We start from the raw sequence: 25,208 nt of genomic DNA on the forward strand, positions 1-25,208 counted from the left end.
TTAAAAACCTAGTCACCAAATACAGTTTCACAATCTAGTTCTAAAATAAATTATTCTCAGACACTAATAAGCAATGACAGGCCCCACAATTGAAAGAATTCAGTACTCATTACTTTTATTAATTATGCTAACATTCTGAATATAACCCAATTTCTTTAAAATTATCTCATGTTATAATTTTGTACATTCTTTTGATATATTTCTATTTTTACTTCGAATAGTACTTAGGCATTTTAACTTTATATCAAGATCCTTTGAAATCATGAATCCACTCTAGATAGAAGTTTTCAGGGTTAATGGAGCCAGAACCAAGAGTTTCTTGGGACTTGCCCCTACAGCACCTCACTAAGCTTGGCTGTGGTTTCAGTAGATAGATAAGAACAATGGAAATTTTATTTATCTCTGTGTAATGCACTATATAATTGTTTTTTAGCCTTAAATTGGAATATTCAAAAGGAATAAAATTAAATTTCTTTTAAAATACTCAGTTTTTTTCCATTAAACTGTCTACCTACTTAAAAAAAAATTAAACTGTGTTGGGCTTAGCCTATGTAAGTAATAGGTACTCCAATATTTGGTAAATAATCCTTTATTTTTCTAATACCCAAATCTACAAAAGAAAACACATTTTGTTATCATAGGTCAGATATGAATGAAAAACATTAGAAAGATTTGAATTTATGGAATATTACTGATTGTCTTTTCTTAGAATATTAAATCTAGTATAAAAGTTAATTTTCCTGAAGGACCGTATATGTTAAAGTGGTGGCAAAAGACATACAAATCCCAGTGTCACCAACATTAAAATACTTAACTACGAAATATTAAGTTATCTCTCCCTTACCTTATCTTGTGCAGCAGCCTCAGGGGGTTTTGAAGAGTCTACCACCAGTGGAACAAGATTTGTAGAGTCTTCACTAGAATTAAAAGACTGCAATTTTATTTCTTCATCTAAAACATCACTAGTGGCGTCTTCTTCAGTTATAAGTGAGGTCTTAAGAGTATCATCCATTATCTCACCATTCATAGGCTCTAATGCAGATTCCTACACCATTGAGGGAAAAAAAGTCAGAACACAATTACAAACCAACTTCTTTGTCCTGCAAGATGAGTCCTTTCTTAGTATCTACCTGTCATGTAGCAGGGCTTGAGATGAATTCCATAATATCATAGAGCATGGGTTAAGGAAGAAAGGGAATATTTATAAGGCAGGGTCAGCAAAAGTAAATAAAGTAAGAGTAGCCCATACCCCCATTGTTCTCCTGGAGAGGTGTGCCCTGCAGACAGTGTGGATCCAATTCAGTGGAGAGACCCTGCCCCCTTCATATTCTTCCTTCTTAAAAAGGAACCATGGGAGGAACTTTTACAGTGAAAAGGCACCAGATGTAGTCTAAATTTCACTCTTTACAGAACACCAGCTGTCCGGTATCTGTAGTCTTTGGGACATGTGGAAAGCTGCAGTTTTTGCTTTGCCAGGAAGAAGAGGCTTCCAGTTTCATGGGAAGCTGAGCTTGGATGTAGCCCTGCTTGCTGGGAGAAGAGAGCTCTTGGCCTTAGCTAACTCTCTGTTCAGACATCCTATGGTAATTTTGGAACAATTCTGGCTCCTTGCATCACATTATATTAAAATATGAAAATGCTTTCTGGCAACACAACCTTCCAATTTTTGAAACTACTCTTTTCAATGTTTATCAATATATAAAACTTTAATTAACTTCTAATATTTTTAATTAATCCTAGTGACAGTCTTAATAATTTGAGGACATTTTATTTTAAAAATTACAAAACTGATACACACAAGTGCTCAAAAATATACTAGCGTGGATTATACAGAAACACAAAGCTATAAAGGAAAATTTTCCAAGAAAGATAATAAAATCAAAGACTTAGAAAAATTAATCTGCCCACCACACTGTATATAGAATAAATTGTAAACATAAGATAATTATAATAAAATCCCCCCCAAAAAAGAAACAACTAGGGAGGGAGAAATGTTAAAAGGAAGAAAATGAAAAAGATACAGGAAAGAGATAAAAAATACACAGTATTTTGGTGAGTAACTAAAAGTGAGAAGCAACATAAAAGAAAAAGTCCCTCAAGTTTTAGGTTTGAGAACAGAATGAGGGTAAGAAATAGGAGAAGAGACTCATTATAAAAATAATAGAAATTATGTTGCATTTAAGCTGATGAAAGACACCTATCTAAATAGACTATCCAGTAGACAAGTTACATTATGGGACTGCAGTCTGCATTAATATTGAAAACTAGAGCTAGTGGTCATCCACATAGAAGTCATTAGTTTGGATGTGTTTTTAAAAAAGAGAGCATGAACCAAAGATAAGAAAGTCAAGAATTGAGACTCCCAGAACATCTACAATAAAGGAAATTCAGGAACAAGTGTTTAAAAAAAAAAAAAAAAGACAACCAAAACAACTTTAGAGATCAGAAAACTAAGGTACCAAAATACAGTGATGTTAGAAAGTCAAAGGACTAGAGAATTTTGAGAAAGAAAGAGTAGTCATCTAAGAAAACAAAAGGTCCTTCCTTGGCAGTGAAATGTAAGTTGTCACTGGATATGAACAGGAGTACATTCCTGATGTGCCGTTGGATGAACGAAACAAATTACACAAAGATATGGACAGTATAAGCTTTTTTTTTTTTTTTTAAGCTACAGGGACTTGGGATTGAACCTGGAACCTCGTATGTGTGACGCTGGCTCTCAACCACTGAGCTACATAAGCTCCCCCAAGTTGGTGTTTTGTTTGTTTGTTGTTTTGTTTTTAGGTGATACCAGGGATCAAACCAGGACCTCGTATGTGGGAAGCAGGTGCTCAACCACTTGAGCTACATCCGCTCCCTATAATCTTAATTTTAAAAATTATATTTCCATAAATATCTAGATACACATTAAACCTTTTTATTTTTATTTTTTGTATGTGCTTCTGCTTCCCCAAATTTCTACAAGAAGAACTTGCCATTTTTTAAAAATACAGTTTTACAATGTAGAAGCAGCAGAGGCTAAAATGGAATAGGTTAAGACAACATATTAATAATCGGTAATGTAATTCATTTATTCAGTTGCTGGCTGGACTTAGCAAACAGATAAAATATTTTTTTAAGAAACTTAAGTATACATGAAAGAATAAAGAATATTTAGAAAGGAAAAGTTTGAAGATACTGGGAAAAAATGACTAAATATGGATAGAAGTAAAAAGAAGATAGAAATGAATAGTGTATGTACAGTCTAGCATTTTTCCAGGAATTTCCAAGATCAATTGTGTCCAAAATTTTTTTTTCTGGAATACTAATTCCTGTTCTTTTAACAAAATAGGGATGCAGCTGAGGGCTAACTGGACCTGAAGGCCCTCCCTCTAACTGGTTTTGTAAGGTAAACCTGAGAGTCACATAATTTCTGTTTATTCTTATGTGTGTTTAAATGTCACAAAATAATTTATATTTTAAGTGCACCAAGGATCCTTACTACTTAAACATCCCTAGTTTACCTCTGTTGTTAAGTCAAACTTTTATAAACTTGATTAGTTTGAAATATAAAATTATACTTCCAATTTTATCCTCTCCCTGACCTTGCTTATATACATATATTTATAAATACAATTTCTATTGACTCTAAAAATCTATCATTATATTTTTCTAACAATTTATGAGGAAGAAAGCTTAAACCTAGTTTACTTTCTTACTTTTTATTTAAGAAGTGATCGCATAAAAATCTATCATTATATTTTTCTAACAATTTATGAGGAAGAAAGCTTAAACCTAGTTTACTTTCTTACTTTTTATTTAAGAAGTGATCGCATACCTTTTTACCATATTGCTTCTCCTGACACGTATATTCATTTTATTTGATTTAATAAGATAGGGATCTGACCACGTAAGGCTTTAAATGCCAAGGTGGTACACTTAATTTTCTAAACGACAGAGAATCATCAAAGTTTCTGTGCTGGGCTGCTGCAGGCACAGATATGTGTATTATTCATTTTATTTAGTAAGTAATTATCATACCTTCTCACCATCTCGCTGCTCCAGGTGTGGCTGGGTTTCCAGTGCTGGTCGTACATCTTTCTCAGTGTTTTCATCTTCAAATTCAATCATGCTCTCTTCGGGTTCTTCTTCCAGGAATTCCTCTGAGCTCTCCGATGTGCGTGCAGTAGACTCCAACCTAGTAATTAAAGACAACCAATATGACTTGTTTTATTAACGATAAATATAAAATTTCAGGAATCCTTTCTTGAAGTAACACTTTGGAGAATCAACGAAATGTTTAGTCGAAAACTTTAGATTTTACAGGTTCAAAACCAACCTTTTTTACAAACTTAAACTTGTTCTCTTGTTCTCCAGTTCAAACAATATCACCATCCCAATCACATAAGCTAGATCCTTCTTTTATTCTATCCATATCTTATTGGATCTTACTCTATCACAAGGAGCTTACCTGCCAGTTTACCTGGGACAGTCCTAATACAGGTTATTTTCCCAGCTTTGGCATAATTATTAATAATAGCTTTTTCATTAACGAAAATGGCAGTTTGGACAATAAATCATAGCTTAGTTCTACCTCTGAAATGCCTTTCAAGGATACCTGCCCTGTTATGTTCCCCTTGTCAAAGCCCTAGTTCAGGCTCCTATTCTATGGACTACTTTACCTGCTTTCCAGCTTGTCTTCAGGCTTTAAGTACATTATTTTTTTTTTTTTAAGGATTTTATTGATTTCCTCCCCCACCCCCTCGTCTGTGCTCACTGTCTGCTTCCTGTGTCTGCACATCTACTTTTTAGGAGGTACCTGGAACCAAAACCGGGACCTTCCATGTGGAAGGGAAATGCCCAATCACTTGAGCCACATCCACTCCCTGCTTGTTGTTTCTCTCATTGTGTTTCCTCATGTCATCTTCTTGCATCATCTTGCCACACTTAGAGTACATTCTTTATCAAGGCTTTCAGACCTATCTTTCTAATACACATACCTGTGCCTGTGACAACACAGATCAAAAATTTTAAATGGCTCTCTAAGGCTTAGACAATAAAGTGTAACTCCTTGGCATTCAAGACCATTATCTTTTTATTTCCTATTAGATGCTACGATTTACTTACACTTCAGTTATCCTTATCAACATTTCTTGTAGCTCTTTTCTTGCTCATGTCAGTTTGTTAGTCTAAACCTGAACTGTTTAATACAGTAGAACAAGACACATGTCACTATTTACATTTAAATTAATTAAAATTAAATAAACTTAGAAAGTCATCTCCTCAGTTGCACTAGGGACATTTCAAGGGCTTAACAGCCACTTGGCTAGTGGCTATCACACTGGGCAGTGAAATACAAAACAATCCCATCACTGCAGAAAGTTCTAATGGACAACCCTGGTACAGATAGGGGTCAGCCAACTTTTTCTATAAACGGCCAGATACCTTAGGTGTTGTGGGCCATACAGTCCCTGGTACAACTACTAAACTCTGCTGTTGTAATGACAAAGGAACCATAAATAGAACATATACTAGGATGTGTTCTAATAAAACTGTATTTACAAAAAACAGGTAGTGGGCCTGACTTGGCTCAAGACTGTAATATACAGATACCAACTCTGCTTACTGAATTTCTACTTATCTTTGAAGCCCTGGTCCAAATACCAATTCCCTCCATTCCCCTAGTTAAGAATAAATCACTCCGCTGCATCCAACACACTTTGTACTTCTGTTATTGTACTACCACAATCCACCTTGTAGCCCTCTTAAATGTGTGCATGTCTGTCTTTACCACTTGGCAGTCAATTCTTTAAGGGCAAAGATAATTTATTCTTCAGTGTCTGAGTAAACATTTAAGCATTTTGTCTTATTGTTACTGTTCTGTTTATGAAGAGCAACTAAAAATCCACAATTCTGGGGTGTTCAACTTTAAATGCTGGTACATTCCCCTCTAAAAAGGAAATTACATTAAATTATTGCTCAATGATAAAACCACTGTTATCTAAACTCTTATTGTTTTCGCAACTTAATAGATTTAAATATTTACTTATATTTGCCTTTAATGTTAAGAATTTTTCAACAAAACAGAACATTTACATAATTACTCATTTATCCAAATTTAAATGTATTTATACAATAAAATTGAGGGCAGCGGATATAGCTCAAACGATTGAGCTATATATGGGCTACCACATGGGAGGTCCTGGGTTTGGTTCCAGTGCCTCCTAAAAAGAAGACAAGCAGACAGAAGAGCACACAATAAACAGACACAGAGAGCATACAACAAGCACAAACAATGGGGGCAAAGGGGAGAAATAAAAATAAATCTTTAAAAAAATTTAATTTTAAAAATATATAAAAACAAAATTTACACTAGAGAATTCTCTACCCAAGTAAAAAATTTTACAGCAAAGTGGCAAAGCTATGAAATAATTAAATGGGAATAGTTGGTAGGACTATTAGGGTAAAATTCAAACAAAAACAGAGGATAAATGAGTAAACTCATAGAGGTAAACTCTATAGTACAGGTTACTAGAAAACTAAATGTGGATTAAGAACGAGAGCTGATGCTTAATGCATGCAGAACTTTTAATAAGGTTTATTATAAATATGTGGAAATGAATAGAGATAGTAATACATTATAGTGAGTATAACTAACACTGTTGATTTATAAATGTGATTGTGGCTGAAAGGGGTCTCTGGATATAACATTTCAATTGAAAGGAAGCCAGAGAATAATGTAGGGACTGTATACCACAGTGATTTTGGTGGTGGATGAAGACTGTGGTTAATAATATAAGAATGTTCTTCCTTTACAAAGTGTCAAGTATATGGTGATAACATGGGAAAGTTACAACTAATATAACTTACGGATTATAGTTAACAGTAATACTGTAATACTTTTGCAGCAACAGCAAAGATATATCAATTCTTAGGGAAAATAGTAGGGTATAAGGGGGTATGGGATTTTTTCCTTTTGGAGTAATGAAAATGTTCTAAAATTGAGGTGATGAGAGCACAGCTCTGTGATGAAAATGAGAGCCACTGAGTGCACACTTTGAATGGACTTGTACAAAGCATGGGACTGTATGTGGTGGAAGATGGACTGTGGTTAACAGAATAAATATAAGAATATTTTCTCAAGAACCATAACGAGTATATAATACTAATGCAGGTGTCATCAACTGGGTGGGTTGGGTGAAAAATACACCAAATATAAGATATGGGCTATGGGAAGCGGACTTGGCCCAGTGGTTAGGGCGTCCGTCTACCACATGGGAGGTCCGCGGTTCAAACCCCGGGCCTCCTTGACCCGTGTGGAGCTGGCCCAGGTGCAGTGCTGATGCGTGCAAGGAGTGCCCTGCGACACAGGGGTGTCCCCCGCGCAAGGAGTGTGCCCCGTAAGGAGAGCCGCCCAGTGCAAAAGGAAGTGCAGCCTGCTCAAGAATAGCGCCACACACACAGAGAGCTGACACAACAAAAAGAACCACAGATTTCTGGTGCCGCTGATTAGGACAGAAGCGGTCATGGAAGAACACACAGTGAATGGACAGAGAGAGCAGACAACTGGGGGCGGGGGGAGAGAAATAAATAAAAATAAATAAATCTTTAAAAAAAGATATGGGCTATAGTTAGTAGTAATGCTGTGATGCTGCGCTTTCATAATTTATAACATTTGTTTCACAACAATGGTGGTGATGGTTGTGGGGTAATGTTTGGGAGCCCTGTATGATGATATGCATATTTATTTTATAAGTTCACAATTTATACTATACACTTAGTATTTATGGATGTTCATGTATGAATGATAAACTTCAATTTTTAAAAAAGTTAAAAAAAAAATTAGAGGATGAAGATTTGACCCAAGTGTTCCTATTGATAAATTCCTGGATTAACTGACTGCACTATTTATAGTTACCATTAATTTATAAATTATATCCAATAGCCCAATAAAATGAATAAAGTAAAATTGAGGATTTTTTAAAAATTGACTAAACTTCAACAGTATTAAAACCATAGTTACCATTATATTCAAAGTTGGGGATAATGACTTATTTGGGATAATATAATTACTAGAATATCAGATTTTCACACATCATTAGGATGAGAGATGAACAGTGAGTTTATTCTTTTTTTTTTTTAAGATTTATTTAATTTATTTCTCTCCCCTTCCCCCAATTGTCTGTTCTCTGTGTCCATTTGCTGCATGTTCTTGTTTTTGTCCGCTTCTGTTGTCAGCGGCACAGGAATCTGTGTTTCTTTTTGTTGCATCATCTTATATGTCAGCTTTCCCTGTGTGCGGCGCCATTCTTGGGCAGGCTGCACTTTCTTTCGCGCTGGGCGGCTCTCCTTACAGGGTGCACTCCTTGCGCGTGGGGCTCCCCTACATGTGGGACACCCCTGCGTGGAGCGGCACTCCTTGCGCGCATCAGCACTGCACATGCGCCAGCTCCACACGGGTCAAGGAGGCCCGGGGTTTGAACCGCGGACCTCCCATGTGGTAGATGGACGCCCTAACCACTGGGCCAAGTCCACCTTCCCCCTATTCTTAATCTCTCGTATTAGCAACTTCTCCCTATAAAAAAAAAAAAAAAAAACAATGGCAAAGTATTTTTTTATTTTTATTTGGAGGTACTGGAAATTGAACCCAGGACCTCGTACATGGGAAGTAGGCACTCAACCACTGAGCTACATCTGCTCCTGACTTTTTTTGTCGGGGGGGGGAGGTACCAGGGATTGAACCCAGGACCTCATGCATGGGAAGCAGGCACTCAACTACTGAGCTAGATCCACAACCCTGCCAAGGTATATTGACACCTATGGAAAGTAGGTCAATAATTTTAAATAAGAATTTAAATGCAAACGCCTACTATGAGGTCATTTGCTACACCAACAATGTAAATAATAGCCTCCACCTTATATATCAAGGTATATTAATATGAAAATAAGAACAAACAAAAGAGAGTAAAATAAATAATACTTTACTTGTTTAGTGAACCTGTAGGTGAAGTCTGGGGAGTCTTTTCATCTTCACCTTGAGAACTACTAAATTCAGAATCCTGAAACTTCTTTCCAATCTTTGGCCGCTTTAGATGGCTGCTTCGAGTACGAGTAGAAACAGGTGTTTTATCATGACCTGAGGAAAAAATAAAATTGCACTTCATTGATTATGTATTCAAAGGACTGCCTATTAAAATATACAGAAAAACAAGAGCTATACATCGCCAAGCTCTTTTTCTAAAGTATGAAATCACATTGTCAAAATTCATTCCTCACATTTCCATGTTACCTTGAGCTTTATAAAGTGTTCTTGTATTTTTACATATATTCTCTCCCAGTAGTCTTGGGAAATAAATAAGGTAGACTTTTATGCTGGTTTCAGAAAAACTTTTTCTTAAAAACCCATTCCTGTGTCTGTAAACCCACCATAAAACACTTCTGACTAGATTGCTTCAGTTAAGGGCCTTCAATTAGCTTGGGGGGTATAGGAAGGGCCTTAATCCTCTCACTTAATAAAGGGAAGGCTGAAAGCAGAGACACACAGAGAAACCCTGAAAGGCTGAAATCAGCGTAGCACAGAGGTCCCTGAGAGGCTGTAAGAAACAAGGCCCAGAAGAGAGGGGAGAGATGAGCCTTATGCCTGATCACCCACAGCTGAGCTTGGGAAGAAACTGAGCCTGGAGGAGAAGGCAGAGAGCAGCAGAACCACCTCTGTGCCTTGACATGTTAGGAGACCAGGATTGTCAGCAGTCAACTCTCGGTGAGACAGAATCTCTGATGATGCTAGATTTGGACACTGTCACAGCCTCAGAACAATAAGCTTTTAACTAAATAAATTCCCATTATAAAAACCAAACCATTTCTGGTATTTTGCTTTGAAAGACTTTAGCAAACTAAAGCAACATTATTTTCCCAATTTTAAAGATTAAAAAAACAAGGAAAAGAGAGCTCCAGTAGTTAAATCAGTGTATTCACAAAGCACAATCAGTGGCAGTGGTGGCAACAGAAACCAGATCTAAATTTTAGAGTTGAAAAAGTATTATTTTTATCTAAGTGACATACACATACACATTCCTAATTCTGAGAAATCAGCTGAATTTCTTACCTTCAGAAGTGCTTGCAAAAGTATCTTTTAGAGAATCAATCTAAAATAGAGATAGATTAAAACTTGGTTATAGACCACTTTTTCCATGGATCTATTTCATTCAGAGCTTCAAAGAAAAACTTTAAAAAATGTTTTTCAAATAGCACTTTTTACATTCATGATTATATCAATTTAAAATGTCACTTAAAAAATAAAAAGGTTATGTTATAGCATCTGTTTATTATGAACCTAAGAAGTTAGCAAGCCATCTAATATCCCAGCATCATATTCACTGGAGTTTCCAATATCACATTGAAATGTTCCAAACTGAACTCTTGTCTTCCCCCCAATATTAATCCTTATCTTGGCTAAAGGCAATAATAATTCAACAAGTCATTCTAGCCAGAAACCTGACTTCATATTCTTTAATCAATCAATCACAAAGCCTATCAATATTAACTCCAAAAATCTCTCAAAACTGCCTGAAGTCTGTATTATCAGTTCTAGAAAAGGACTTGGTAAGTTCTCTGATGTTCAATGTAATGGGACCTGTCCTTCTACTATTCAAGATAACCAGTATTTGAAAAGTGCATTACATTCTACAAAGATGTAGCATTTTTAGCCTGAAACTTTCCACAATAACTTCATAACCTTTCTCTTACTAATTCAACTTCTAGGGATTTATATGCACAAAGAAATAACTCTGCACAAAGATGCATGTATAAATGTGTTTGCTTCTGGGTACTTATAAATGTAAAAATCCTATATTAAGGGAAAAAATGGTGGTATTTATACGTAATAGCAGTGTGTTGCCATTTATTAATCATGTTTAAAACAAAAATGTCATGGAAAATGTGTACAATATAACATGAACAGAGAAAAGCTGTTAGAAGCAACAACAAAAAATAAAAACAAAAATTTGCAGATACATGTATTATAATATATAATATTAAGTACACATACCAAAATGCTAACAGTGCTATATCTGAAACTACAGCTTTTCATTTTCTTATATATTATTTTATGTATATTCCAAGTTACTCTTAATTAGCTTATAGAAGTGTTAACATCATTAAAACTAGTTTTCAAAGGAAAATAAATCCTTAGTAATTCTGAACTTCTTGGCACATCACTGGAAATTATAACATTGTACTGAATGAATAAAAATTTCCCCCAAAGTAATCAATTAACAGAAGAGGTGAAGAAAATTAACACAGTAGAAACTGAATGTGTTTGTTGAATGAACTATAACATTTAAGAACTTAAATACAAGCTGAAATCTGTTTTTAAGAAACATAATTATTTCCTTAAAAAGAAAAAAAAACATAGAGTACACCTACAGTTAGCTGTACCTCACTAGAATGATTGTCTCCAGTTCCTGCTTCATTTTCTGGAATAGATCCAAGACCATATTCTCCAGACATAGGTGTATTAGCTTCATTTTGAGAAACTGCTGCATGTAAAGGAATTTTAAATATTGTAACCCAATCATTATTTGGCTTTAATTGTAACATTCTTTATACTGATTTTCTTTTTTTTTTTTAAAGATTTTTATTTATTTAATTCCCTTCCCCTCCCCCGGTTGTCTGTTTTCTGTGTCTTTTTGCTGCATCTTGTTTCTTGTTTCTTTGTCCGCTTCTGTTGTCGTCAGCGGCACGGGAAGTGTGGGCGGCGCCATTCCTCGGCAGGCTGCTCCCTCCTTCGCGCTGGGAGGCTCTCCTTATGGGTGCACTCCTTGCGCGCGGGGCTCCCCTACGCGGGGGACACCCCTGTGTGGCACGGCACTCCTTGCGCACATCAGCACTGCGCATGGGCCAGCTCCACACGGGTCAAGGAGGCCCGGGGCTTGAACCGCGGGCCTCCCATGCAGTAGACGGACGCCCTAACCACTGGGCCAAAGTCCGTTTCCCTATACTGATTTTCATAGGAAAATGAAACAACCTGGACAGAAGAATCCTGAACATTAAGGTATGAGATGTTCTATTTACAAATATCTTATAATTTATAGAGAACTTATAAAGAGTCTTAAATAGTGATCTGTATTTACTTACACTGGGAAATGATGCATGAGATTGAGAGCTATCTTTGATCCCCTGATGCATATACTATGCTGTTAGAAATCTGTGTCCATTTCTTACCCACCATTGCCTACTGGGCTGCTAAAGTGAGCTAGACTATTCTAGGTCCCCATTTTATCAGTGAATCAAATGTCAATATATAATAAAAATTCAAACTTTAGACAAGAGGCTGTGTTACTAAATGGATCTCACTTCATTCTACTACTACTCTAGACTATAAGGAACAACCACCATTAGGAACAGCTTTTTCAATCTGGACTTGTCTGGTGTTTAAACTAAAACATAGGAAGCACACTTGGCTCAACAGTTAGAGCACCCGCCTACCACATGGGAGGTCCACGGTTCAAACCCAGGGCCTCCTTGACCCGTGTGGAGCTGGCCCACGTGCAGTGCTGATGTGAGTAAGGAGTGCCGTGCCACGCAGGGGTGTTCCCCACGTAGGGAAGCCCCACACGCAAGGAGTACACCCTGTAAGGAGAGCCGCCCAGAGCAAAAGAAAGTTCAGCCTGCCCAGGAGTGGCGATACACACACGGAGAGCTGACGTGGCAAGATGACACAACAAAAAGAGACACAGATTTCTGATGCTGCTGACAAGAACAGAAGTGGACACAGAAGAAGACACAGCGAATGGACACAGAGAACAAACAACTGGGATGGGGCGAGGTGGGGGGGGGGGAAGGGGAGAGAAATAAACAAAAATAAAAACGGAAACAGTCTCACCTATAATTTTCAGTGTCTCTCTCTGTAATGCTCTGGTGATGGGTATTCTTTGGTACCAGTGTCCAACACCTTCAGCTTCCCAAAGGAGTTCATGGTCTCCTGGATACTTTTCAAAGTATTGCTTGCAAGCTGAAAAACACATTCAGTATTTCCTAGAAAACTCAAATACCAACTATTTTGAAGAACATAATGAAGGTGGAAAATAAGCTGTCCAATTCACTTAATGGAGCTAATGTAATGTTGATTCCAAAACAGCACCAAAGCAACTCAAGAAAACTATACGGCAACCTCATTTATGAATAAGAATCTGAAATAAACCATGCATAAAAGTATTAACATGACAAGGAGTAAACATCCTAAAAAATTACTAAATGTTACTGTAAGACACAAAAGGAAAACTGAAAGAACTATCAGACTCCATTAATAAAGTAAATACACCAGTGCTCACCACATTAATCTATAAATTCCATACAGTTCCAAGCAAAATCCCAGCAAAGTTTCTTTTGTAGTATAACTTGATAAGACCTGGTAGCAAATTCAGAATAAAAGAACAAAGGGTCTAGAAATAATATTCAAGCCAAACTAGAAAAAAAAGAGATTTGTCCTAGCAGATAGCAAAAATAATTATAAAGCCACAGTAACTAAAACAATCTAGTATATTCATAAGGATATGTAAACAGAATCCCCATCCTCCGCCTCTGCATACACACAAAAAAGATCAGAATAAAAATACCAGGGGAAGGAAAAAAAGGACAGAGATCAGGAAAGAACCACACATACAACAAAACATGGCAAATGAACGAGAAGGAATTATATTTTAGCAGAGAATAAATAAACTAGTCAATAAATGTTGCTAGACTAGAAACTGATATAGAGAGGAAAAAAGTTAAATCTTGATCTCACATCATTCATAAAAGTAAATAGTAGGGAAGCAGATGTGATTCAGGCAACTGAGCTTCCGCCTACTACATGGGGGGGGCGAGGAGGGCATGGTCTCTAGTTTGGTACCCAGTGCCTCCTAAAGAAGACAGCAAGCTGACACAACAAGATGACGTAACAAGAGACACAACAAAGCAGGGAGCAAAGGTTCCTGGTGCCTCTTAAAAGGAAAAAAAAAAGAAAAAAACAAGCAAGAAAGGGAAAAAAAGCAAGACAGAGAACTGATGAAATGGTCAAGTGCAGCAAGCTGATGCAACAAGAGACACAAGAAGAAAAAGCATAATGAGATACAACAAAGCAGGGAATGCAGGTGTGTCAAGCAACTAGGCACCCGCCCCCCAATATCAGGGGTTCCAGTTCAGTTCCTGGTACCTCCTAAAGACACAGTACACAGAAAGTGCAAACAACAAAGGGGCAGGGAGAAATAAAATATAATAAATCTTAAAAAAAAAAGTAAATAGTAGATGGATTCCAAGACCTAATGTGAAAAGTAAAATAAAAGTTTCAAAGAAAACACAGACTATCCCTAGGGCATTAGGATTCTGAAAGATTTCTTATAAAAGCCACAAAAATCATGATTCATAATGTAAAATTATGATAACCTGACTGTTAAGTCTCCCTCTTAATCAACTGACATTTTCAAGCAAAGCAATTATAGACAATATGTAAACAAACACAACTGTTTTCCTATAAAACTTCTGTTGGTTTTGTTTTTGTTTTTCCTATTAAACTTTATTTACAAAATGAATTGGCAGGCCAGGGTGTCAATGTTTGCTGACAATATAGATTAAAATGCAAATCATTACAAAAGAGATAAACTATTCAATAAATGATGGTGACAGTACAACCAAATACCTGTCACATAAAAAATAAATTTGGATCTATAACTCCCATGGTAGGTAAGGATAAAGTCCAAATTGATAATAGACCTAAAATTAAAAGAAAATGAGGGAAGCAGATGTGGCTCAAGCACCTGGGCTCGCCATATAGAGGGTCCAGGCTTCAATGCCCAGGGCCTCCTAATGAAGGCATGCTGGCCCACGTGGGGAGCTGGCCTGTGTGGAGTGCTGCCCCACAGGGAGAGCTAAGCAGAAAGATGACACAACAAGAAGAGACACAGAGGAGAGATAATAAGAGACACAGCAGATTAGGGAACTGAGGTGGCGCAAGAGATTAATCACCTCTCCCCCACTCCAGAAGGTCCCAGGATTGGTTTCCAGAACTGCCTAATGAGAACACAGGCAGACACAGAAGAACACACGGGAAGCAGACTTGGCCCAATGGATAGGGCGTCTGCCTACCACATGGAAGGTCCGCAGTTCAAACCCCAGGCCTCCTTGACCCGTGTGGAGCTGGTCCACGTGCAATGCTGATGCATGCAAGGAGTGCCGTGCCATGCAGGGGTGTCCCTGCGTAGGGGAACCTCACATGCAAGGAGTGCACCCCTTAAGGAGAGCCGCCCAGCATGAAAGAAAGTGCAGCCTGCCCAAGAATGACACTGCACACACGGAGAGCTGACACAAGATGACCCAACAGTAGAACACCCAGCAAATGGACAGAGAGAGCAGACAATGGGGGTGGGGATGGAGGGAATAAATAATCTTTTAAAAATGGTGGAGTAAGGCGCTCCAAGATTCAGTCTAGCTACCAGAAAAACTACTAAACAGCATGGACTAAGACACCTTTTTTTTTTTTTCAGGTACTGGGACTGGGGATTGAACCTTGGATGTGGGAAGCCCGCACTCAGCCACTGAGCCACTTCAGCTCCCCCGAGTTGGTTTTTTTGTTTATTTCACTTGCTTTTTGTTTGTTTTTTTTGTTTTGTTTTCAGGAGGCACTGGAAACTGAACCTGGGACCTCCCATGTGGGAAGTAGGCACTCAATCACTTGAGCCACATCTGCTCCCTGAAACGACTACTTTGAAACTCTGGAGGCCACTAGAACACTGTACAGCATCCAGGAAAGAGTGGGGGAAAGAGGCTGGTAAATCACAATAAAAGACCAGTAATCTGCTCTCTCCATGTAGTGGTTACCAGTGCCCATCCCATACTTACACAGGAGGCCACTGTGGGGTCCAGCCCCTGGCTAGATCACTGGAAAAGAAAGCGACAAAAAAATCCTCTTCCCCAAGACCAGGAGTGGGCATGCCTGATCACTGATCATGGTTTTGATTAGTGACATTGGAATGCTGGTGGCCCAGCTCTGAAGGCAGCCATTGTTCCAAACAGCCCTGGACAATGGAGGTGGCGAAGAAGAAACTGTTTCCTCAGCTGTGGGAGACAGTTAGTTGAAGGACTATGTTTGTTGGGCAGATTAAGAAAGCTCAGCCCTGGAAGAAGTCCTTGGTACCCTTCCAGATCCCAACCCCAGGGCACTTTGGAACCAGTCTGTGCCTACTCCGTGGGTCTCTGGCCCTCTTTCAGCTGGGAAAAACTGACTCGAGAAACTGCTCTCTGAAAGGACCACCCGTCCAAAATGTGCCCTCTAGGCAAATTCAGCCTTGAGACAACTAAAGGGCTATAAGAAACTGTATAGGCAGGCAGTCTGGGGCAGAGGCTTGCATACTGTAAACACTGGGGACAGGGAGGACTGTCTCCTGGGAAACAGAGGGGGCATTCAAACTCTTACAAAGAGAAGAACTCCAAAACAACTAATAAGAAAAAGCCCAGGACAAGACATAGGCCCAGAAGAGACAGGGAGAGCTCCGCATACTGCATTCACCTTGGCCAGACCTTCCTGATAAGAAGACTAAAGCTCAAGAAAATCTGTTTTATCAAAGGATGGTTACAAAATCAAGAAACAGGTATCTCAGGGAACAAATCCAAGAGTTAACATTTTAAAATATTAAAATGTACAATGTGCAACAAAAGAATACAAGATAAACAGGAAATGACGGCCCATGCAAAGGAAGAGAACAAAAATACAGAAAATACCAACAAAGATCAGAAAGCAAACATATCAAAGATTTTTTTACAAATCGATCGTAAAAGTGCTCAAGGAGAAACTTCTAGGAAAGATAGCAGAGTAGCAGAATGGGGAGCTCCAGGACTCTGCTCTTCCATGAAAACCACTATTAGGCAGGAACTGCCTGAAACAACTATTTTGAAACTCCAGAGGCCAAAAGAACACTGATCAGTATCCAGGGAAAAGCAGGAGGAAGAGGGTGATAAATTAACACAAAGAACTATAAATTGCTCATTCTGTTTGGTGGCTCCCAGCCTTCATTCCGTACTCACATGGGAGCCTGCCATGGGACCCAGTCTCTGGCTAGCTGCTGGCTGACAGAAAGGGTTATAGAAGTACTAGCTCTTGAGAAAAGGGGTGGACACAGCCAATCACCAACCACAGCTTCTGATCGGTGAACTTGTAGCGCTGGGTCCGGGCTCTGAGAGCAGCTACTGTTTAAACCCCACCCAGGAAAAAGGGGACAGCAACCTTTGTTTCATCCCTCCCTGCACTGTTCCATCCATCCCTGCACAAGAGTGCAGGTGGTGAAAATTTAAAGACACAACAACTGGCTCAGGGCTGCAGGGCACAGTCAGGTGAAAGACTACATTTGCTGGGCAGGCCAGTAAAGCTTACCTTTGGGGATGTTGCATAACACTGTGAATATATTAAAATAATTTTATTACATACTTTCAGAGGGTGAATTTTATGTTATGTGTATTATTTCTTTAAAATAATGTACCGTAACCCCCCAAATCCATTATGAGATAAGGATACGTTTGGGAAGTTAAGCCTAGAGAGCTAAAGAATCCAAATTCATTTGATTCAATATATGCATATTTACAATATTCTGGATAAGTCAAAAGTAACAATGACAAGAGTTTAACATTTTAACTTAGTTCATTTACCTGTGTACATGAGAGAAGACAGGGGATACCGTAATCCAAGTGCATCTTCCGTAAAGGAATCAACAAAATCCTCCAGCATATGAAGCCCAAAGTCTTTACCTCGATATTTCTTTCTTACAAACATTGTATCAAGAACTGGCAGCTGGTAACTTTGGGTAAGAAATGAGGCACATAGGCTTCCTGCAGTCATAAAACACAGAAACGGTACAATTATTCACATTAACAGCCATATGTATACATTAGGTAAACAAGAGTTAATGGTCTTTCTAAAAATGTTTAGTTTGAAGAAATTTATGAACTCTATTATATAAAATGCTTTAAAATATTTTAAGATATGCAGCTGCTTTTACATACCATAATGTATATGTCTGATAATAAGAAGAGCTATATATTTTATATTTGCTAACAGTATCATCTAAAATATGATAAGTAGCTCATTACCATTTTGTGAAATCTGTATCACTAACTCAAGACTTGTTAAACTGACTTCCAAAAATCATCAACTATCAAATTTTCACATTCAAAGAATATTTGATAACTATATACATAAAATATCTAATTCCAACCTTGGTACCCATTCACCTTTTCCCTTCACTTTTTCCATAGTGAGTAAACTCTCATTTTCATCTATTTAATGATGGTAAAGAACTGAGTAAGTAGTCTCCAAATTTTTAAGAACTATTAATTATAATTAATTGCAGAAATTTCTATTTTAGCATGGCCAATTCAGCAACCTTTTTGCTGTTGATATAAGTTTAAATTTACCTTGAATGTCTAAACAGGGTAAGTAAATTTGAAAGTGTCTAAATGTTTCCCCATATAAAATAGCTATATTGATTCATCTTTTTAAAAACCTGCTGTATATTTGGGTTCTGACCACATAAATAGATATGTTAGTGCCTTCAATGCATCTTAAGATAGTTTACAAGTTGAGGGAATCAAAATGGAAGTTCCCACTTTCTATTAATTTTCAGTATTAAATCATGATTTCAGTCAATATTCTATTATTCTCAATCAAATGATTCACAAGACAATTTTAATAATGGGCGTTTAAAGAAGAAATTTCAGGCAACAAACATGTTACACTTGTAGCAATCATATCATCTGATAAGTTGACTGATATAACAAGACCTTTTTTTTAGTTCAACTCCCAGTGTGTATTATTTATGATTAAATTGGAGAATTTCAGTAACTTTTTTCAACAGTCTCCAAGACTATCAACTAATTTGAATTTAGATTAAGTAACATGCATTGCTACATACTAGATCTTAACACTGAAGCTAAATACTTGCTGACATGCAGTTACTTCTATGGGTCCAAATTTCTCATATGATTCTAACAGTAGGCTCACCAAGAAACAGTAAGTACCATTATCAGTTTTTATGCCTTGAAATAAAAATTTTTCTCATAATAACTGTTAGACGTGATTATGAAATTAGAAGACATTACAAGTAGTAAGAGTTCACAAGGCAAGGCAAAAATAAGTGAAAAGAGAAAGCACTATCTAGTTCTAGTTCTCAAGAAAAAGTTGAGTATCTATAATTGCCTACTATTGTGAATGCTTCATGTTCCCTATAAAAGAATACTATTTATATGAAGGAAATTTTCCCAGGTTGCATTTTTCTCCTGTTTTCACACATTCCTTCCAGTAGAGATAAAGGAAATTCCAGCATCCAAAATATAGTATTACAATGGTCAGTTTATGGAACTAGTTCAAGAAGTTTAAAACCTCCCATGCTACTACTAGTGATTCTTCAGATACATCAACAGCTGGAGACAGTAGCACAATTAGTAAGGAAAACACAAATCACTACCTGCTGCCTTAGGTGAGGTTTCCACTAAATTAAAAAACTTTGAAACAGTAGACTGAATATTTATATTCCTCCAAGTTCCATCTCTGACCTTGTTCCCTTTGGCATACATCTCCCAAGACTTCTACCATTTATCCAAATTCCGACAATTAATAATTTCTATCTCTAATTTCTGTAATGCATGAGACTTACTACAAGTTCAAGAATAGAAAAGCTGACATAAATGTAAATAAAACAAAAGCCACATGATCATCTCAATAAACACATAAAGAGGAGTGCATGTGGCTCAAGTAGTTGGGCACCCGCCTCCCACATGGGAGGTCCCAGGTTCGGTTCCTAGTACCTCCTAAAGAAGACAAGCTGATGTAATGAGTTGATACAATGAGCAGGGAGCAGATATGGCTCAAGCTGTTGGGGACCTGCCTTCCACACAGCAGGTCCTGGGTTTGGTTCCCGGTGCCTCTGAAAGAAGATGAGCAGACACAACAAGCAGACACAGTAAGGAAGCCATGGGGGAGGAGGAGGTAAGCACATAAAAAGCATTTGCCAAAATTCAAAACTCTTTCATAATCAAAGTACTTAATTTCCTCAATCCAATAAAGGGCATCTATGAAAAACCCATAGCTAACATCATACTTCCTGGTGAAAAGCCTGTTTCTTTCCACTCTCACCACTTCTGTTCAACAATTGAGGTTCTAGCCAAGTCAAGTAGGCAATAAAAAGCATCCAAATAATAAAAGAAAAGGTAAAATTATCTCTCTATGGAGATACAATCTCATATAGAGAAAGTCTTAAGGAACCAACTAAAACCTATTAAAACCAATAAAGGAGTTGAGCAAGGTGGCTGGATACAATCAATATACAAAAATCAACTATATATTTCTTACTATTAACAATGAACAATCTGAAAGTGAAATTAAGAAAACAATTCCAGGCAGCGGACTTGGCCTAGTGGTCAGGGTCTACCACATGGGAGGTTCAAACCCCGGGCCTCCTTGACCCATGTGGAGCTGGCCCATGCGCAGTGCTAATGTGCGCAAGGAGTGCCCTGCCACGCAGCGATGTCTCCTGTGTAGGGGAGCCCCACGCACAAGGAGTGTGCCCTGTAAGGAGAGCCGCCAAGGAGTGGAGCCGCACACATGGAGAGCTGACGCAGCAAGATGACACAACAAAAAGAAACACACATTCCTGGTGCCATTGGTAAGGATAGAAGCGGTCACAGAAGAATGTGCAGCGAATGGACAGAGAGAGTAGACAACTGGGAGGGGGGCCAATAAATAAATAAATCTTAAAAAAAAAATTTCTTCACTGATGAAAGCAGATTTGGCTCAATGGATAGAGCATCCGCCTACCATATGGGAGGTCCAGGATTCAAACCTAAGGCCTTCTGACCCATGTGATGAGCTTGCATGGTGCTGATGCACACAAGGAGTGCCAAGCCACACAGGGGTGTCCCCTGCATAGGGGAACCCCATGTGCAAGGAGTGTGCCCCATAAGGAGAGCCGCCCAGCATGAAAAAAGTGCAGCCTGTCCAGGAGTGGCACTGCACACATGGAGAGCTGATGCAGCAAGATGACACAACAAAAAGAGACACAGATTCCTGGTGCCGCTGACAAGAATATAAGTGGACACAGAAGAACACACAGAGAATGGACACAGCAGACAACTGGGCAGGGGAAGGCAAAGAAGGGGAGATAAATAAATAAATAAATCTTTTAAAAAAATATTATCCACTGAAAATGTAAAAATATTACAGAAAGAAAATAAAGCTGACCTAAATAAATGGAAAGACACCCCATGCTCATGGATTGGAAGACTTATTGTTAAAATGGCAACACTATCCAAACTGATCTACAGATTCGATGCAATCACTATCAAAATCCCAGCTGACTTTGACAAGCTGATTCTAAAATTTATATGGAAATGCAAGGTACCCAGATGGCCAAAACAATCTTGAAAAAGAACAAAATTGAACAAAGTTCTTGATTTCAAAACCTATTACAAAGCTATAGTAATCAAGACAGTATGGAGCTCATGTAAGGACAAATATGTAATCAATGGATTAGAGTTGAGAGTTCAGAACAAATCCTCACATTTAAGATGAAGTGATTTCCAAACAAAGGTGCCACTTCAATGGGGAAAGAATAGTCTGTTCAATGAAGTGTGCTGATATAAGTAGATTTTGACATGCAAAAGAATGATTTTGAACTCCCTTCCTTATATATCACATACAAAAAGTAACTCCAAATAGATCATAAGCCTAAATACCATAAACTCTTAGAAGAAAACAGAGGAGTTAAGTCTTCATGACCTTGGGTTAGGCAAAACCTTCTTAGATACAACACCAAAAGCACAAGCAACGAAAGTAGATAAATAGGACTTCTTCAAAATTAAAAACTTCTGTGCTCCAAAGGACATGATCAAGTAAAGTGAGAAAACAACCCAAAATATGGAAGATAATATTTCTGAATCATATATCTGTTAAGAGACCTGTATCCAGAAAATACAAAGAATTTTTACAACTCAATAATAAAAAGACAACTCCGATAGAAAGAAGATCAGTGGTTTCCAAGGGGTAGGGGGCAGGTGTTTAAGATAAATGAGTAAGTAAATGCTAATGGGTACAGGGATTCTTTCTGGGTAATGCAAATGTTCTGGAATTAGACAATGATAATAGGTGCACAACTTTGTGAATATACTGAAAACTAATGAAACATACACTATTTAAGGGTGCTTTTATTGTATGTGAATTGTATCTCAATAAAAAAATAGAAAGGATGAATTTTAATATTATTATGATGAAAGAACCTAGACCAAAAAACAGTACATACTATATGATTCTATAATTGAAATTCTTTTAAAATGCAAACTAATCTATAGAAACAAATCTCAGATAAGTAAGCACAAGGAGAGGGAGGGAGGCACAGATTACAAGGAAACTTTACAAACGATGGAGTATGTTCATTTTCTTGATTGTGGTGATGGTTTGACAGGTGTATACATAAGTCAAAATGCATAAAATTGTAAACTAAGTATGTGCACCTTTTTGTATAGCAGTCATACAGCAAAACAGGTAGGAAAAAAATAAATTTTAAAAAGACCTTATTAAAAAGTGAGCAAAAGGAAAGCAGCTGTGGCTTAAGCAATTGCACTCCCACTAAGCATATAGAGGACCCGGGTTCGATCCCCAGGACATCCTGGTAAAAAGAAAAAAAAAGGCATCCCAGACTGCTGCAGAGAGGCACAAGGACCCTGTGCAGCATAATGATGCACCAAAAAGACAACGATGCCACCAGAAAAAAAAAGTGAGTAAAATATCTAAATAGACATTTCTCCAAAGAAGATATACAAATGGCCAGTAAGCATACAGAAAGATGCACATCATTAGTCATTAGGGAAATGGACATCAAAACCATGAGATACCGCCCTTCACAACCACTATGATGGCTATAATTTAAAAAAAATTAAGTGCTGACAAGGATGGAGAGAAATTGGAACCTTTATACATTGCTGGTGGGATGCAAAACGATGCAGCTGCTGTGGAAAAGTTTGGTGGTTCCTCAAAAAGTGAAACAAAGAATTACTATATGACCCAGCAATTTCATTCCTAGGTACACACACAAAAGAACTGAAAGCAGGGACTCAAACAGATTTACTTGTATACTAGTATTCATAGAAGCATTATTCGTAAGAGCCACAAGGTGGAAACAACCCAAGTGACTATCAACAGATGAATGGATAAACCCAGGTAGCTTCAATCTTGTGGTTTCTCCATCCCCTAGATCCTCAAAGTCCTTTGCATTTAGCAGACAGATGAGGAAAAAGAATGCTTCTCAACTACCTTGACCCAAAGCCACACATATAACTTCTTGCATTATTTTAGGGACACTTAGTCACACAGCCCCACCTTGTTGTAAAAGTGATTGGAAAATAAATTCCTGACTGGGTAGCTGCTGGTTGATGACTACAATGTAGAAAAGGAAGCACATTTTTTTGTGGACACCCTCAGCTAACTTTCCTCTTTTTTTTATGTTCCAGTAGATAAACTATTTCCTTTTCAACTTTCAGGAAATCAATGATCAAATCTCAGAGACAGTAACTATTGCTGGCATACTTCCTCCACAGTTATGTTTGGTCACCTTAGGCTGTTTTCAGTAACTTACATCCTCACACCAATATTCACAAACACACATACTCATTTTGTACAATAGTTCAGAGTGAGCTCATCCAAATTTTTATATCACATTGACTTCTGGGGTCCACGTAAATACCCTACGTCTCTCATGTGCTTCATATTCTAATTATGTTATCTCTACATAATTATGTATCTCTACGTATCAGTGTCCCATAAGAACACTGAACTTTACATGTGCAAAACTGAACTCAATTATTACCAATCCAATTCCTCCTTTTGTTTTATCTCCTACCACTGTCTAGGCACACAAACTAAAACCCTCAAGCTTCATCACTGATTTCTCCCCATGCCTCTCAATGTTAAAGGCAATGGAGTCAATCTGCACTCTACCCCCAAATCACCCTCAAATTTGTTTCTTTCTCTATTCAACTGCCATTTTCCTTTTTGGTGCTTTTTTCACCTACACTATTAAATAGCACCTTTAATTGACATCCCTGACTTTGTTCTACAATTTTCCTATCCATCACCCAAGTGCTACAAATTATACAATTGCTGCAAAATACCTAACATTTAATGCCAGTCCTACATGAAATTTTTTTATTGCTTCCTTGCCTGTAAAATTCCAAACTTTAGTGTGACATTTAAGACTTTTCACAACGGAATCTCAATGTTTACCTCCCTCTACCCCACAATCTCTACCCTTTAGTGCTACCAGTCTCTTTTGGGTGGAGTCCCAAATATACCCTGAACTTTCCTAACTCTATACCTTCCTTCGTATATTTATAAATATATTATATATTTATATATATGTATAAAACACATATTCATATATATTTATAACCCTTTCATATATTTACTAAAAAAAATGTTCTTTCCCTTCCCCTTTTAGTGTTACAAAGCCACTTTTTTTTACAAAGCCACTTTTAAATACTACTATCTCAGTGACATCTTCCTGCAGATAAAATTAACTGCTTACTCTTCAGTGACTCCCACTGTATATATCTAAATATGTTATTTATCAAACTGACTTATGATTAGCTCTCTGCTGTGATTTCCTGGAATTGTTGGTGCTTTGAGGATTGAACACATGACCAGTCATTTTTGTGTCTCTATTGAGAATGGAGTCAGCTCTATCTTCCTAATAAGTAGAGCTCTTATTTGGAAAGCATCTTTTTTTTAAGACAGCTAGCACTTCATCTGAACAAAGTAGCTACCTGGTTTCCCAATGACACATTTTACATAGCCCCAGAGTAGTATGGGACTCCTTCATGCCTTTGCTCATTTCCCTAAGAAAAAGATTATACCTGCACAGAGTGGACTCCTAAAATAGTTGCAACCCTTCTCTAGCACAAATATCATGTATGTTCTGCCTTTAGTTATCACACTGTTTGTTATTTTTAAAAATAATCTTCAAACAGGACCAGAAACTGAACTTTAGTGAGTAGGAAATAAATGATCTGTCAAAAAAAACCAAAAAACAAAAAACTGAGAGAAAGATCATGGAGATAGCTCCAGTAAAGAAAGCTGACGAAAAAATGAAAACAGAGGAAGAAATGTTTCTGGTTTAAATTACATTTCAAGTGAGAATTACAAAAAATAGATAAAT

The 25,208-nt window shown here is 37.5% G+C and overlaps 1 protein-coding gene across 24 annotated transcripts in view; it reads right to left on the reverse strand.

The window, feature by feature from the left end:
• Positions 1-25,208, reverse strand: part of FAM169A (family with sequence similarity 169 member A) — a 70,825-nt gene that overhangs the window by 4,312 nt on the left and 41,305 nt on the right. For 6 of the 24 annotated variants that reach the window (XM_071208637.1, XM_058274850.1, XM_071208632.1 and 3 more), the window contains exons 6-12: positions 17,656-17,835; positions 12,863-12,991; positions 11,404-11,516; positions 10,085-10,124; positions 8,965-9,115; positions 4,021-4,177; positions 845-1,045 (exon numbers count right to left, since the gene is read on the reverse strand). In XM_071208637.1, the coding sequence (XP_071064738.1) occupies positions 845-1,045; positions 4,021-4,177; positions 8,965-9,115; positions 10,085-10,124; positions 11,404-11,516; positions 12,863-12,991; positions 17,656-17,835 (971 nt within the window). The remainder of the gene's footprint in view (positions 1-844; positions 1,046-4,020; positions 4,178-8,964; positions 9,116-10,084; positions 10,125-11,403; positions 11,517-12,862; positions 12,992-17,655; positions 17,836-25,208) is intronic. The other 18 variants (XM_058274890.1, XM_071208655.1, XM_071208659.1 and 15 more) reach the window with 3 other exon arrangements.

This window comes from Dasypus novemcinctus, chromosome 2 (genome assembly GCF_030445035.2).
Source record: "Dasypus novemcinctus isolate mDasNov1 chromosome 2, mDasNov1.1.hap2, whole genome shotgun sequence".
Lineage (NCBI taxonomy): Eukaryota > Metazoa > Chordata > Mammalia > Cingulata > Dasypodidae > Dasypus > Dasypus novemcinctus.